Raw genomic sequence first — 15,810 nt, forward strand, 5'->3', positions numbered from 1 at the left:
AAGAACCAAGCTAACTGCATAGATACAATAATTGAACAGAGCTTACTACATGGATATAGTACCAGAACCAAGCTTACTATATAGATACTGTGCGAAAAACAAGCTTAGGGCTGCAGATTGACTTTTAACCAAGACAGGGGTTGTGCGACCAAAGACTGCTGTGTAGCTCTGTGACCTTGCACTCTAAGGTCAGTGGTATCACAATGTGACTTGCAAGTGGATCATTTGTGACCTGTGGGTCACAGCAACTTGAAAGTCGCATTGGAAGCCATTAATTTCAGTGATAGTATGAGGTCACAGAGCTATACAGCAATTTTTGGTCGTGCGACCCGTATCGTGGTTAAAATCCGCCACGTAGCCCTAGCCTTATATGTTTAAAACCATTATGAGGCTGAGTTCACAATTTAGGCAATCCTGTTTTACAACAACCGGACCTGAACACAGCAGAAGTGCAATGAATGGAAACGGATTGGTTTCTGTTCTTTTTTTTGTTTCCCATCGATAATGTGAAGAGGAAAAAAAAGGAAGTGATTTTTCTTTTTTTTTTTTAATTGAAAATAAAAGTGCGGCAGTCTGCGTTCTGTTCCAGTGTAAAAAACAGAATGGAGACAGAAGATTGAGAAACAGACCAACCAAAAGGTCTTCCGCTTCTGTGCATTTCTATGAGCAGGAAAACTGAACAGTTTTCTTTCTGCCTTGTTGCTCCCACGACAGAACAGCTAGACAGATAGCAAAAACGCTGGTGTGAAATGGCCCTTTAAAAAACAGCAGAAGAAAACCATCTATCAAAAACATCATACAGATGACATACAGTAGTGTTGCTTTTTTGTACTATATGGATATATTAAGTCATGGTGCAAACCTCACCAAACGTATAGATTTAGGCCGCCTGCAGACGAGCGGAAATCCCGCCGCGGGATTTCCCGCGGGATTTCCGCCGCTGAAAGTTTGCATAGGAGTGCATTAAAATACGCACTCCTATGCAGACGGCCGCGGTTTGGCCGCGCGAAATCTCACGCGGCAAACAAACCGCGGCATGTTCTAATTTTCTGCGGGGCATGCACTCACCCGGCCGCCGGCTCCGGTCTGCGCATGCACCGGCTGCGCGGCAGCCGGCACATGAAAGAGCCGGGGCCGCCAGGCGCGGGTGAGTACGCGCTCGTCCCTGCAGGCGCTCGGGTCGGATCGCGCGGCGAGAATTCTCGCTGCCGGATCCGACCCGCTCGTCTGCAGGCGGCCTTAAGGTACCTTTTACATAGGATGACTGTCAGTGCTAGACTGCTGTCCCGCCAACTATGTTTTACATAGCTGTTCTGTGAGTGCAGGCGGAGTGGACGGAGATCGTTCCTAGATTACTAAACCCATCCTCAATGTCTTCTTGCTGAAAGATCAGACTATAATAACTTGAGGTGGAGAAAAGTTACTTCAGATTACAGGGTGCAACTCGGTATCCATACAGGTAAGTAATGTTCCACCAGCAGAATAGTGAGTGCAGCACTGGAGTATGATACCAGATGTAACTCAGGATCAGTACAGGATAAGTAATGTATGCACACAGTGACTCCACCAGCAGCAGAATAGTGAGTGCAGCTCTGGAGTATAATACCAGATGTAACTCAGGATCAGTACAGGATAAGTAATGTATGTACACAGTGACTCCACCACCAGCAGAATAGTGAGTGCATCTCTGGAGAAGGTTGGGTGTTTGAGAGCTCTGCAAGATTCAGGGTGTGGTCATCAGTCAGAGGAAAAGTTACCCAGCCAAGGCTATAGGTGAGGGGCTTGCTCCAGCCATGGAGTCCCGGACCTCTTCCCTCTGGATTTGGTTGGGGGGGCGGGAGGACTGCACCCCAGGAGGGGAGAAGATCTGCTCGGGGTGGCAGCAATGTCACCCTGACTTCCCTGGAGGAGCCTAAGATGACTCGCAGCCAGAGGAAGAAAGGGGAGGACCATGCGGCAAAACAACATACGCAGGCAAGTTGGGCTGATCGCAGGGAGGGCGAGTCAGTGACGGATGTGGCATCGCGTATTGCCAGATATATGAAGGACTTTGGGCATGTCGGGAGGCAGCTTAATATATATAGGCAGGAGCTGCGCGCTGCCTGCTATGATGCAGAGCAGGCCAGATGCCGCACCAGGAAATTGGCCAAATCGTGGCAGATTAAAGCCTGTGAGGAGGCCATTGACTTCTATGAAGAAGAAAGAGAAAGGATTCTGCAAAGAAGTGGGCCTTTCAAAGAGAAACTCTTAAACGATGAGAGGTTTAGCAAAATGGCATCCGTGAGCAGCGGCGGCATTAAAGAGTGCTTTGCCAGGAACTCAAGCAGCAGCTCGGGAGAATCCGACGGTGCTCAGGATGGGCGAACTGGGTGTTCTGGTGAGCGGCAATCGTCGCTGCCAGGTGAGACTACTGGGCCCAGCATCCCAGCTGAACAGGTCAGCCTGCCCCCACGCCGGGCGAATCTGACCTGGAGGACACTGAGGACAGCTGCAGAGCAGTGGAGAGGGGGCGCTAATAATGCGGCAGATCCAGCTGCAAGAGTCCCCAGATAGGATGCGGTCCTTCTATTTTGGAAAAGATTTGCCCCTGGAAACATCAAGCAAGAAGAGGCGGAAAAAGGAAAAAACACACATGCAGGAGAAATTTATTTATGTCACAAAGCACTCTGGTTTGGCTGCAAAATTTAGACCAGGGGGTAACTCTGAGCTCCTAGTCCCGGGCTGTGTGGTGGGTCTTGTGCAGGGGACTGGGAAAGAGGGTTAATGCAGCCTAAAACTCCAAGCTCGCTTGTGCAAGTAGAGGGAATGGAGGAGTAAAGGAGGTAGAGAAGAGCATTGGGAAAGTTAAAGGTCACGGCCAGTCTAGAGGTGCTGGCGCTGTTGGTCACTTCCCGGTGGGAGGGAGGGGGGGGGGTGGTAATCCGGCACCAGGTCCCACCTGTGGTGGCTTGGCTGTCTCCCCTGTGCTGCTAAAGCGCCTTTCAGGTGCAGAGGGGGCGCAGTGGGTGGTGGCCGGGTCTGCCGATCCTCCCACCCATGGTAAACATCCGCCTGTTGCCGGAAGAAACGTTGGAGGAAATACAACTCCCAGAGTAGCTAAGGTGGGCAGAGTTACAGGCAACAAAGCTAAGAGAAATGTTGAAAGGCCAGACAAGGAAGCTGTTGGTGTGCATCTCCAGCCACCAACCGGAGGTGCCATGATCTTGCCCTCTGGGCATAAAGGGGAAAATAAGGGTAAAGATAATATGGGTCCTGGTCCAGCAGCTAATTGAGAAGTGAGTGAGATAATGGATGTGGCTGTCGGTACCCCTGCTACCCCTATTCCTGCAGGAACCCTGGGAACTCCAGGTGTCCCCGGTTCCCTGGCTAGTACGCCATCTTGTGTACAGGTGGGTGGTGCTTCGGAGGGTAGTCAGGGGGTGGGGCAGGATCCAGTTGCCCCTCCAGCGGCAACAACATCTGGTAAAAGTTATTCCAGTGTCACCGCTGGAGGGAGGGGAGAGGCGTTCTCCTTGTCTTTAGGCTCTGGGGACGATGCTTTACAACAGCGCCTCCTGAAGGCCTCGAGGGTGGGGAGAGCTTGATGAATGTAGGGGGTAGAGTAGTGGATTTGTCTCTATGGATAGAGAGACATGGACTCGGTGCCTTCCGAGAGCAAAGGGGAGAGACCGTATGGTCCCTGCCAACAACCGGGCAGGACATTGGCTGTAGGAATGTAGCCCGTCTTCAGTGGAGAGGCAATGATGCATGCCCTTCAAGGAGTAAGGTGATAGAGCTTCTGCTGAAGATTGGGTTCAGGGTGAATGACATGCCTTGAGTGCTTTTGGGTGAACTACGAGTTAATAATAATAAACTTTATTTGTATAGCGCCAACATATTCCGCAGCGCTTACATAGACAGGGGGAATACAGAAAGACAAAAGTACAAAAATTACAGAACCACGGTTGCATAGTAATCAGTTGATGGAAACAATAGGGGTGAGGGTCCTGCTCCAACAAGCTTACATACTACAAGTAATGGGGTGATACAGAAGATAAAGGGCTGGCGATGTGAACGGTATGGCGAGGTACAGAGTGAGGGATTCTATACACAGACAAGGTTCAGACATTTGGCCGTGTGACTGCAGAAATGGTATGACTACAGGAGCGGATTATGATGGCTAGCAGGGATTGCAGTCAATGGGTCAGGGAGCATGTTATCAGGCGGAGTACAGAGCGGTTTGTTTAGGGAATGCGGTATGCCTCCCTGAAGAGGTGCGTTTTTAGAGTACGCCTGAAGTTCTGCGAGTCCTGGATTGCTCGGGTAGCCTTTATGAGTTGATGAAGGACGAGCCCGGCTGGCGCGGTTTCGCTACACAAGTGGTAACCCGCCAGACTGGAGTCAAGAGAGTGACTGTTTTGACTCGTAACGAGTCCCTCTCTTGTTATGATATTATGACTTGGCTAAGTCGTTATGGTGAGGTGGTGGACATGCCCAATAAGAACCGGGACGAACACTGCATCTGGTCCGGAGCCAGGACGTTTATTGTGAAACTAAAGTGTTCAGGGAACTCTGTGGCCCACATACCATCTGCGGCCTTCCTCGGTCAGGATCGTATCTTGGCCTTCTACCAGGGGCAACCAAAGCTTTGTCAAAAGTGCGGCGACCCCACACATTTGAGTGCCGCCTGTAAAGTCATCAAGTGCGCTCTGTGTGGCAAGGTAGGTCATCTTGTGCAGAGATTAGGTGTCACCTGTGCGGTGACCTCGGTCACCCATTCAGTTGCTGAATCGCGCTCTTTTGCCAATGCGGTTGTCGCCCCAGTGGAGGAGAACCGTGAGGTTGCCTCCTGCGGGAGAGGGAACCAGCAGAGACGATGGAGCCCAGGAGGAACAAGCATGCTGGAGCTGCCAAGCTGAGGCGCCAAGAAAAGTGCAGAAAGAGCAGGCAGCTGGTGAAAACTCAGGTGGCAGGTGGGTCAATGCTGGCCCCTGCTCCGGATGCAAATCATGTAGCTGAGGCTCCAGGGGACCGGGAATTGGATGAGGAGGTCAGGAGGATCCAAAGGCAGGAGGCTGCCACTTCTTCAGATTCCTCCCACTATGCAAGTATGGGTGAGGATGACAAGGAGTGGCGAAAGAAAAAATGCAAACAGGCCACTGGGAAAGGAAAAATGAGGAAAAGGAAAACTTTTCCTACACGAGTCCAGAGACAGGAAGGTAATCCCAACTCTCCTCCTGTCGGCTTTCCAGGCTGAAGCTGCTCCTGAACCAGTGGAAGACATCTCTCTTAATGTTTTGATGGAGGACATCAACATAGAGAAAGTTAAACTGGCGATTGATGGGCTTGGGCTCAAAAAAAATCGTCAGGTCCTGGCTTGACATCTTGAGTCCCCTCTTGACGGAGGTATTCAATGGAGTGTCTTTCCTCGGACACTCTCTCAAAGTCAATGAGGAGGTCAGCCTTGATCATTCTGTCAAAGGGTAAAGATTCGAGCCATACTGAGAACTGGCATCCCATAGCACTTCTCAATACTCCAGGAAGGTTCTGTCAAAAGTGCTGTTCAATCGGCTGGTCAAGTTTTGCACCCCGGCTCCTCTCGGGGGCCCAGCATTGCTCTGTTCCAGGCCGTAGCACCTTTAGTGCTGTTCTTGGTGTCGGAGAGGCAGTGGAGCAGAGTAGGGCGGGTCACTAGGAGGGATACTTGCTGGCCTTGGATCAGGCCAAAGCGTTTGATAGGTTTAACCACGAGTACCTCTGGTCTGTTCTTCTGAGGTATGGCCTGCCGGTGGGGTTTGTCAATTGGCTTAGGACATTGTATACAGGGGCTGAGACTTTCCCGCTAGTGAACAGTTGAGTCGGCCACCCATTTGAGGTTGGGTCTGGTGTCCGTCAGGGTTGTCCTCTGAGCCCCTTGCTGTACGTTTGCCATTGATCCTTTCCTTAGGAGGATTGATGGTGGGCCTATGGTGGGGGTCGGGATGGATCGGGCAGTGTCGGAAGCCACCCTGAGAGTGGCAGTGTACGCTGATGACGTCACTGTCTTTGTGTCCTTGAGGGGGAGGCAGAGTACGTGATGGCGGAGGTGGATCGCTACTCTGAAGCATCCGGGTCTGGTATCAACTGGGATAAGTGTGAAAGTCTCTGGTTAGGAAGGGGAGATCCTACTTTTGGTCTCCCGGACACCCTTCCAGGACTCCACTAAAGTTCTTGGCATGAAATTTGGCCGGGGAGATTACCCCATGCAAAATTGAGTGGTCAGGCTTGATGGTGCCACTCAGAAGGTCGCCCAGTGGAAGGGTTGGTCTCTGACCTTTCGGGAAAGGGTTAATCTGATTAAAACATACCTGCTCCCTGTATTTATCTACCTGGGCAGTGTATGCATTTTGCCCGAGCCTCTCTGGAATCGGGTCTACAACCTGTTCTTCCTAATGTTGTGGGGGAATAGGTTGAACCTAATTAGGAGAGATGTTATGTACCGCACGAGGAGACTATGGGGGTTATCTATGGTCAACCTCGTGGTGTTTCTCGTAAACACTTTTGTTAACATCAACATAGGCAACCTCTGGCAGGAGAGGGCTCCTCCGTGGGTATTCTCCTGTAGAGGATTGCTTCAGCCTTTCTTTCAGGAATGGGAGACATGAGGGCGGGCGAAAGACTTTCGCACGCCGCCCGGGCATCTTCCGGCTTACGCTACCATGGCTCTGAAGGTGATACGCCAGTGGGGTCTGACGATGTGGAAGATCAGGACTCTGTCGAGGAAGCTCCTCGACAGGAAGGTTCTGGTGACCCATTTCCAGAAGCCCCTGGCACTCAAGGACTGCCCAAGTCGGGACCCGGTGGTAGGGTTGCGTTTATTAAATTCTGACAGGATCCCCTTGAAGTTTTGGGACTTGACTAGGCACTGTTTCCACGGGAGACTGTATGTAAGGGGTAACCTAAAGAGCAGGCCACTGGTGGATAAGGGTTGTCCCTGCCAGGAGTGCAGCAACATGCTGGAAAGCATGGAGCACTTCCTGCTTCAGTGCCCCTTCAATACAGAGGTGTACAATTGGGTGGGAGCTTCCATTGGTTGGCCTAGGCTGGCACGCATTTCCTATGCGGAATGGGTTTATGGGGCATTCAGGGACCTTGGTGGCAGGGACCGGTGCACTTTATTCTTAGTCAGCTTAGTGGTCAGGTTTCACATTTGGAAGGCATGGTGTTTAGTGTCGACGGAAGAGAAAATCCTCCCCATGAATGAGGTGAATAGAAACCTCTTGGGCGACCTGGTGAAGGTGCGCTCTCTGGATTATGAGAGGTTGGGCACAGATAAGGCCTCTCTGCTATGGAGAGGGTTTGTCTTTTGTTAGGGACAGTTTCTTTTTCTATTGTTAGGGTCATTTTAGGGGAAGAATAGGGAGAGGTAGGGACAGTTTTTCTGAGAGCAAGTTTAGGTGAAGGAGTAGGGAAATTTTAGGTATAGCGTAACCCTAGGGATAGATTTCTTTAGTTATCGGTGCCTGGTTTATCATATCCAGTCCTGGTGGAAGGCTGTGTGTGACACTAGTAGAGTTTTCTTTTTGGTCTACAATAAAGTAGTACAGCTGCAGGTAACTGAACCTTAGGCTTTCGGGTAGTATTGTGTGTTTGTGCTTAGTTCTTATTGTGAGTTACGGTATTATAAGTTTGGTATAAGAGGTTATAGATAGGTTGGGTGGGGTGTTATTGGGGGGGAGGGGGGATTTATGACTCAGCCGTAGCTTGACACGTCCCGGACAATGAACACTGGGCACTGACTGTTGGTGCGGACGTGGCCCTCAGGCTGCGGCGGGCAGGGTGTGTGTATGAGGTGCAGCTTGACATAGACATTGAGCGCGGACTTGGGATGCAAGCGTGGCTCCCAGGCTGCACCGTAGGGGTGGGGTGTGGTGGTTTGTATATAAAATTTAAAAAGAGGGTAATTGTTATTGGAGTTTCAGTTGTTTCTCAGTTGGTCCTTGTTTCATTTCTGACTGGATACTGTGGGTTGTGTTTATGGTTCTGTATATATTATTGCTGCCATGGAGTGTTATATTATGTGTATTGCTAAGTGTGAGTGAGTGCGGTCTATCTGTAGTATGGTGTGGGGATTAGTTTGGACCAGATGGACCTTTTTGTTTTCCCTAAATTAAGGCGGGTTTCAGTTTGGTTTTGTTATATGTTCATGTTTTTATGAGCGATATTTGTGCTCTTGTTATGTTTTTTAATTTTATTATTAAAAAAAAAAGATCTACAGGATGAAACTCTGGATCGGTACAGGATAAATAATGTATGAACACAGTGACTCCACCAGCAGAATAGGGAGTGCAGCTCTGGAGTATACTACAAGATGTAACTCAGGATCAGTACAGGATAAGTAATGTATGTACACAGTGACTCCACCAGCAGAATAGTGAGTGCAGCTCTGGAATAGAATACTGGATGTAACTGCTCTGGCTATCAGTATATGTGTCAGATTTCTTGCTTATCTTTTTGACTGTGATTTTACTGACAATTAAAAATGTTAGACAAATAATTCACGCTGCACACGTAATACATCCTCAATAGCACACACCACACGTTTGCTCTCCCCTCCCGAGCTCAAAGACGACCGAGAAGACAAGGAAGACAAAAGCTCGTCGTGCGGGTGAGCGGACGACCACTATGAATAAAATATGACCCCAGTGAAATTCACGTGACTGCGCATTTACATTTTACCAGAGGTAGAGAGAGAGCTTTGATGAAACGATCCTGGGACACGCTCATCTCTGCAGGCCGCTCGTCTCAAAGGAAACGCGGACAATTGAAAAACAAATGAACTAAAACTGGAACTACAGATACAAATGTAAAACCAGAACGATGGGAAGTAACAAAGACATGACAAAGCGAAGGAAAGTCAAAGCTGCAGCAAAGCAGTCATTATTACAGCATCATGGCGAGAGAACGGCATCATCCTGTCAGTGATCAGCGGTGTCGGGGTCATGACAATGTTTCGTTTGATACCGGTCTCAACAGTAGCTGTAAAATGTCTGATGTAATACAGGAACATGGGAAAATGGCAATAAGGGACGCTCAAAAAGAGTCACCGCAAGGTCCAATATAAGCCAATGCCAATTGCCATAGTCACCAACACATTGCGCCATTTTGGTAAAAGCTGTAAATATTTACCTTATAAAAAGGGTGAGGCTAGACACCAATATGGCAACATTTGTATCAATTAATTTTATATCAGCTACCTCCATCAGAATTGGTGCATACATACAGAAGACCACACCAGTCATACAAATCGGCCCTTGGGTAGGGCACATTTGTGAAGTCCTTGATTTCTTGACTTTAAAAGGGACCCTAGGGCCAATAAACAAGTCCTTGTTGCTGTTTGCGCTATAGATTGTTTGCTATGGTAGAGGTGTTGTGACACAGATTGTGTCCGTCCACTGTCACTGCCACCAACATATCAGCTGATGACGGAATGACACATTTTGGCTGTTGCTGATACATGTACGAGAAGGTATCTCTTTACCCAGGAACCATCATCACTAGTAAATGGATGTGGAAGGGGCTGATCTGTCGTTCAGTTTAATGCGTGCAGAAAGTAAACGATGAACGAGAAGCAGACAAATTCTCATTCATCGTTCAGTCAGGGAATTCACACTGAACGATAATCGTTCAGATTCCCACTGCATGCTGTACGCGTAAAACAGCCCTTACAAGAATCTGCCCACACAGTAGAAATCTGACAACTGCTGCCCCGAGTTAGGAATGTGTCCACAGCAGTTGTCGTTGTCACAAGGCAGTAGGAAGGGGACCTGTCTCTGATCACTGGGGTGAAAGCTCTGCCCAGATTAGAAGAACCTGAATCTAAACAACTGCTGTGAAGCAGCAAGGTCCCTAATAGCAGAATCTACTAGTAATTATTAGAAAATTCTAGTACCAGTGTTTCTGGTGGCCCATGTGCCACACACCTGTGCTACATGCTACATCCATCCTGACCCCACACAGCTCTACTAGATCCATCCGGTTTCCCAGACATCTCACACACAGCTCTACTACATCCATGTTGATGGGCAGAGATGACACACACAGCTGTACTACATCCATGCTGATCCCCACACATAACACACACAGCTCTACTACATCAATCTTGATTCCCACACATAACACAAACAGCTCTACTACATCCATGCTGATTTCCACACATCACACACAGCTCTACTACATGCACCCAGATTCCCACACATTACACACACAGCTCTATTACATCCATGCTAATGGCCAGACATTACACACACAGCTGTACTACATCCATGCTGATTTCCACACACATAGCTGTGGTACATCCTTGCTGATTCCCACACATTACAAACACAGCTCTACTTCATCGATCCTGATCCCCAGACATCACACACACAGCTCTACTACATCCACCCTGACCACACACATCACACAGCTCTACTAGATCCGTCCTGATTCACAGACCTCACACACACACAGCTCTACAACATCCATGTTGATGGACGGACATGACAAACACAGCTGTTCTACATCCATGTGGACCCCCACACATGACACACACAGCTCTATTACATCCATCTTGATTCCCACACATGACACAAATATCTCTACTACATCCATGCGGATTTGCAAACCTCTCACACAGCTCTAAAACATCAATTCTGATTCCCACACCTTACACAAACGGCTCTACTCCATCCATCCTGATTCCCACAAATAACAAACACAGCTCTACTCCATCCATACTGATTCCCGCACAACACACATAGCTCTACTACATCCATGCTCCTTCCCACAAATGACACACAGCTCTACTACATCCATGCTGATTCCCACATATCACACACACTGCTGAGGTACATCCACATCTATCCTGATTTCCAGTCCCACTGAAAATGAATGCAACGCTGATGGCTCATTGCAGGAGGGTGCAGGAACCCTGCAGTAAGCAGGACGGGGGACACGAGACCCTTATTCTTGAGATCATCAGTGGTCTTAGCAGTGAGACCTCCACCGATCAGCAAGTTATCCCTTTTCCTGTGGATATCATGTAGATTAGGGGATATTTTAAAATTCTGATGCAACCCCTTTAAGCATCCCAGTATAACCTGAAGTCACTTATACTTCAGTGATGACAATCTGTCCAGTAAGCATCCTTTTACACGAAGCAATTAATAGTTGAAACGAGCGAACAAGCAGTTTGCTTTCAAAAGATGTCTGCGATGTAGCCATGTTTACATTTTCACACGATTCAACAGTTATTTGACTGATAATTGTTCCATGTAAAAGGGCCCTTAGGAAGCAGAAGTGATTGTAAATCAATATCACCTGCTTTGGTGCGAATGAAAGTGAAAATGGGAGTACTGGAGAGATGGCATCAAGAGAACCCAAATCGGGACTGGATACAATTCCTCCCTCCTTCTTTTTCCTGATTCTTCTCTAGTTCTGTATTTTGATGGTGTTCTTGTCACTACTGGTACATGAAGGGTACCTACAGCCCAATTGGGTTGTACAGGTAGTCCTCCTCCAGGATGGCACATCCGTACGTGCCGGAGCAAGAAGGTTTGCTGTGCCTTCTCAGGAGCAGAACATGGGGCATTACATGAGGAGAGCTGGACAAAAGGGCATCAACCCGGCATCGGGGGAACTGGAGGAGCCCTACAGAATAACCTGCAGTAGACTACTGACCAAACGGTCAGAGACTCCATGAGGGTGGTCAGAGGGCCCGACATCTCATAGTGGGTTCTGTGCGCCCAGCCCAGCACCATGCAGCTCAGATGGTCTTCACCAGAATTGTCAGGTCCGACACTGGTGTCCCGTTCTCTTAACAAATGAGAGCAGGTTCACAATGAACACATACACAGATGTGAAAGAGTCTGGAGATGGTGTTGATCCTTGAGATCTAATGTGTGATTTAAATGTTCCCTTATTTTCTTTGAGCAATGCATATAGTAATCACATAGGATGGCCCCAGTGATGTCGCTGCTGCAATCGGCACCACATTAGTTAACTGTGCGCCAATCCTAGAGGTAGTGACTTGTGAGCATCTCTCCCCCTAAGTGCTCCCTTTCCAGGTCAGTGAGCGAACAGCCCCTGCGTCCTGTCACTACGCATCGCTCTGCGGGTGCACAACGCTCTGCTCCCGGGGGAATGCATGCAGAGCAAACAGCCCTCACGTCCTGTACAAACACAAATACACAGCTCATTTCCAGGCTCCACCCTGTGCGACCTGGAGATATCAATGGATGAGTTACATAGATGTGGGTTTGGGGGCTCGTTGTTGTTCCTGCACCCCCAGATGGCAGCCAGCAACTCTCCCAGAGATGTAAGCATATGGGAGGTCCCTGTCTGTTTCAGTCCCGGAGGTCCTCTTCTCCAGGAGGATACTGATATGATGTACGATTCAGATGATGTAATGATAGTATGTTCTCTGTGTCTTTGTGCAGGCGGGCAATGCCGTTTGGATGCGTCACTTTAGGCGACAAGAAGGATTATAATCACCCAACAGAAGTGAGCGACAGATATGATCTGGGTCAACTCATCAAGACGTAAGTGTGAGAGCATCAAACTGACATGTTCAATGGGGAGCTGTCTGTTATATACAATCACTGGTGTGAGCTGCCCATTATATACAATCACTGGTGTGAGCTGCCCATTATATACAATCACTGGTGTCAGCCGCCCATTATATACAATCACTGGTGTCAGCCGCCCATTATATACAATCACTGGTGTGAGCTGCCCATTATATACAATCACTGGTGTCAGCCGCCCATTATATACAATCACTGGTGTCAGCCGCCCATTATATACAATCACTGGTGTCAGAATCTTATTATATACAATCACTGGCGTCAGACGCCCGTCACATACAATCACTGGCGTCAGACGCCCGTCACGTACCATGGCTGGCGTCAGACGCCCGTCACGTACCATGGCTGGCGTCAGACGCCCGTCACGTACCATGGCTGGCGTCAGACGCCCGTCACGTACCATGGCTGGCGTCAGACGCCCGTCACGTACCATGGCTGGCGTCAGACGCCCGTCACGTACCATGGCTGGCGTCAGACGCCCGTCACGTACCATGGCTGGCGTCAGACGCCCGTCACGTACCATGGCTGGCGTCAGACGCCCGTCACGTACCATGGCTGGCGTCAGACGCCCGTCACGTACCATGGCTGGCGTCAGACGCCCGTCACGTACCATGGCTGGCGTCAGACGCCCGTCACGTACCATGGCTGGCGTCAGACGCCCGTCACGTACCATGGCTGGCGTCAGACGCCCGTCACGTACCATGGCTGGCGGCAGACGCCCGTCACGTACCATGGCTGGCGTCAGACGCCCGTCACGTACCATGGCTGGCGTCAGACGCCCGTCACGTACCATGGCTGGCGTCAGACGCCCGTCACGTACCATGACTGGCGGCAGACGCCCGTCACGTACCATGACTGGCGGCAGACGCCCGTCATGTAGTCACTAGCGTCGCCCTTTCCTTACAGAGCTAATATTCACATTTCATCCTGAGAACTACAATTCCGCCTTGTAGTCTCCTTCCCTCCTTCTTTGTCAAGTACTTACCATTCCTGTTTAACCTTTTCTAAGTCCTATCAGTGTGTGGGAAAGTTGTGTGACACCTAATATGGCTGCCACTCCGCTATTCTAGAGCCTCTGTTAATGTTTATTCCCCAGGGAGGAGTTCTGTGAAGTCTTTCGAGCCAAAGAGAAATCTTCTGGGAAACTTTATACCTGCAAAAGGTTCTTGAAGAGAGATGGCCGCAAAGTCAGGAAGGCAGCCAAGAACGAGATCAACATCCTGAAAATGTGAGTGTCCAGCGCCCACAATGGGGACATCACTATCGCTATACTATGGGTGTTGGGGTTCACCTGAGCTGCAAAATGAAACCCACACAAGGATGTGTAATGCAGGTTGTTGTATGTACTCTCCTCTGTGACTGCAGATGACACATTGTAACAAGGATGTGTCTGCAGTAGGCTGGGGCGAGAATAGGCTGCATGACGCACCGCAAGCCGCTGTAAACTCCGCACCAACATTTGCTGGCTACCTGTGGATTTTGACGCCAAATTGAAAATGGCTTAAAACCTGCTTACAATTCGGCATCAAAATCCGCAGTTAGACCTGTGGATTCTGGTGTAGCACTTGGCTGCGTCCTGCGGTGTAATTCTGCCGCGTGTGAAAGGTCCTTCCGAGGTGAAGGACAATGTGCTGCATTGTGATTGATGTATATTGCAGGACTCTTGTGATGTGATGACGATTAATGATTATTTCTTCCTTTATTTCTTTTATGTCTTGCAGGGTTAAACACCCCAATATCCTGCAATTGGTCGATGTCTTTGAGACAAAAAAGGAATATTTCATCTTCATGGAGCTGTGAGTAACAAACAGAATGTTTAACTCTTAACCTCCCTGCCCCCGATCAGAGACATTTACATGATATATGTGACTGATATCAGCCACTGCTTTTATAATGTTACAGTGCTGATCAGAGGCGTAACTTCTGGGCCCCAATGCAAAACCTCTAACAGGGCCCTGAACTATAATGCATTATTCATAGTACTGGGCTCCTTATATGGAGAAGAGAGGCCTTATGGGCCCCCTAAGGCTCCTGGGCCCGGGGTGTAACCACATCAGCCTTAGTGGTACTACTGATATAACCTCCAAAGACATTTACATCATATGTGACTGATATCCGCTGCTCCTCTTTTATAACACTCCCATACTTTTATAAACTCTGTACTTAAGGCCTATTTAGACACAACGATTATCGCTCCAAATTTGCTCCTCTTTCATCTTTTGAGCAATAATCATTGTGAACATTTACACGGCAAGATGATCGCTCAAAATTCACTCAAACGGCAGTTTAGAGCATTCACTTTGGATAAGCTGTTAAGTAGCTAGTTAGCTACTTAACAGCTTATTAGTGTGTAAATGAAGCTCACACTATATACAGAAGACAAGCAGGACCGCTATCTTCTGTATACAGCTGTTTTCATCTCGGAGCGCACAGCTGGTATACAGCTGAGCGCTCTGAGCTGCGGGGTATGCAGAAGACAAGCGGGACCGCTTGTGTTCTGTATACAACTGTTTTCTTCTCGGAGCGCACAGCTGGTATACAGCTGAGCGCTCCGAGCGAGGTGTGCAGAATAGAAGCTGGACCGCTTGCCTTCTGCATACTTATGATTTGTTCTCCGAGCGGGATACAAGCTGAAACAATAGTATCAGCTGTATCCCGCTGAGAATCAACCATCAGCGAAAAGTGCGCGACAGCCGCGTAATTAGACAGAACGATTATCGCTAAAAAGATGGAAGATGAGCAAATTTTGAGCGATAATCGTCGTCTCTAAAAGGACCTTTTAGGGCTGCTCAATAATTACTGCAATTTCATCAAACCCCACACCTCAGGACCCTGAAAATATAGCAAACATCACCCCAGTGCACCCTCACAATGATCACAGGGTATAAGAAGTGACGTGTTGCCCAAAGTGGCAACAAAAGTTTAAACTGCTAAAGAGGCGGAGCGTAGGAAAAGAGAGCAAAATCTACTGCTCTCTATTATCAGCCATTTCACGTTGACTGTAGTGTTTACCAATGGCATGCGTGATAGGAAAGGCAGGAACCTCCCAGCCCCCTCAATCTGTACTTTATGTACCATATCTACAGATCCTTCTATATGAAGACTGATATCAGGCGCTCCTCTTATAATTCCCCAATACTTATATAACCTCCAGCCATTTACATCATATATGTGACTGATATCAGCTGCTCCTCTTATAATGCTACAGTGCTGATATAACCTCCAG

General features: G+C 48.7%; 1 protein-coding gene across 1 annotated transcript in view; it reads left to right on the plus strand.

The window, feature by feature from the left end:
• Positions 1-15,810, plus strand: part of CAMKV (CaM kinase like vesicle associated) — a 61,740-nt gene that overhangs the window by 22,101 nt on the left and 23,829 nt on the right. Inside the window, exons 2-4 of the mRNA XM_066594666.1 lie at positions 12,438-12,539; positions 13,681-13,812; positions 14,306-14,380. Coding sequence (XP_066450763.1) covers positions 12,445-12,539; positions 13,681-13,812; positions 14,306-14,380 — 302 coding nt within the window. The 5' untranslated portion in view covers positions 12,438-12,444. The remainder of the gene's footprint in view (positions 1-12,437; positions 12,540-13,680; positions 13,813-14,305; positions 14,381-15,810) is intronic.

This window comes from Eleutherodactylus coqui, chromosome 3 (assembly GCF_035609145.1).
Source record: "Eleutherodactylus coqui strain aEleCoq1 chromosome 3, aEleCoq1.hap1, whole genome shotgun sequence".
Lineage (NCBI taxonomy): Eukaryota > Metazoa > Chordata > Amphibia > Anura > Eleutherodactylidae > Eleutherodactylus > Eleutherodactylus coqui.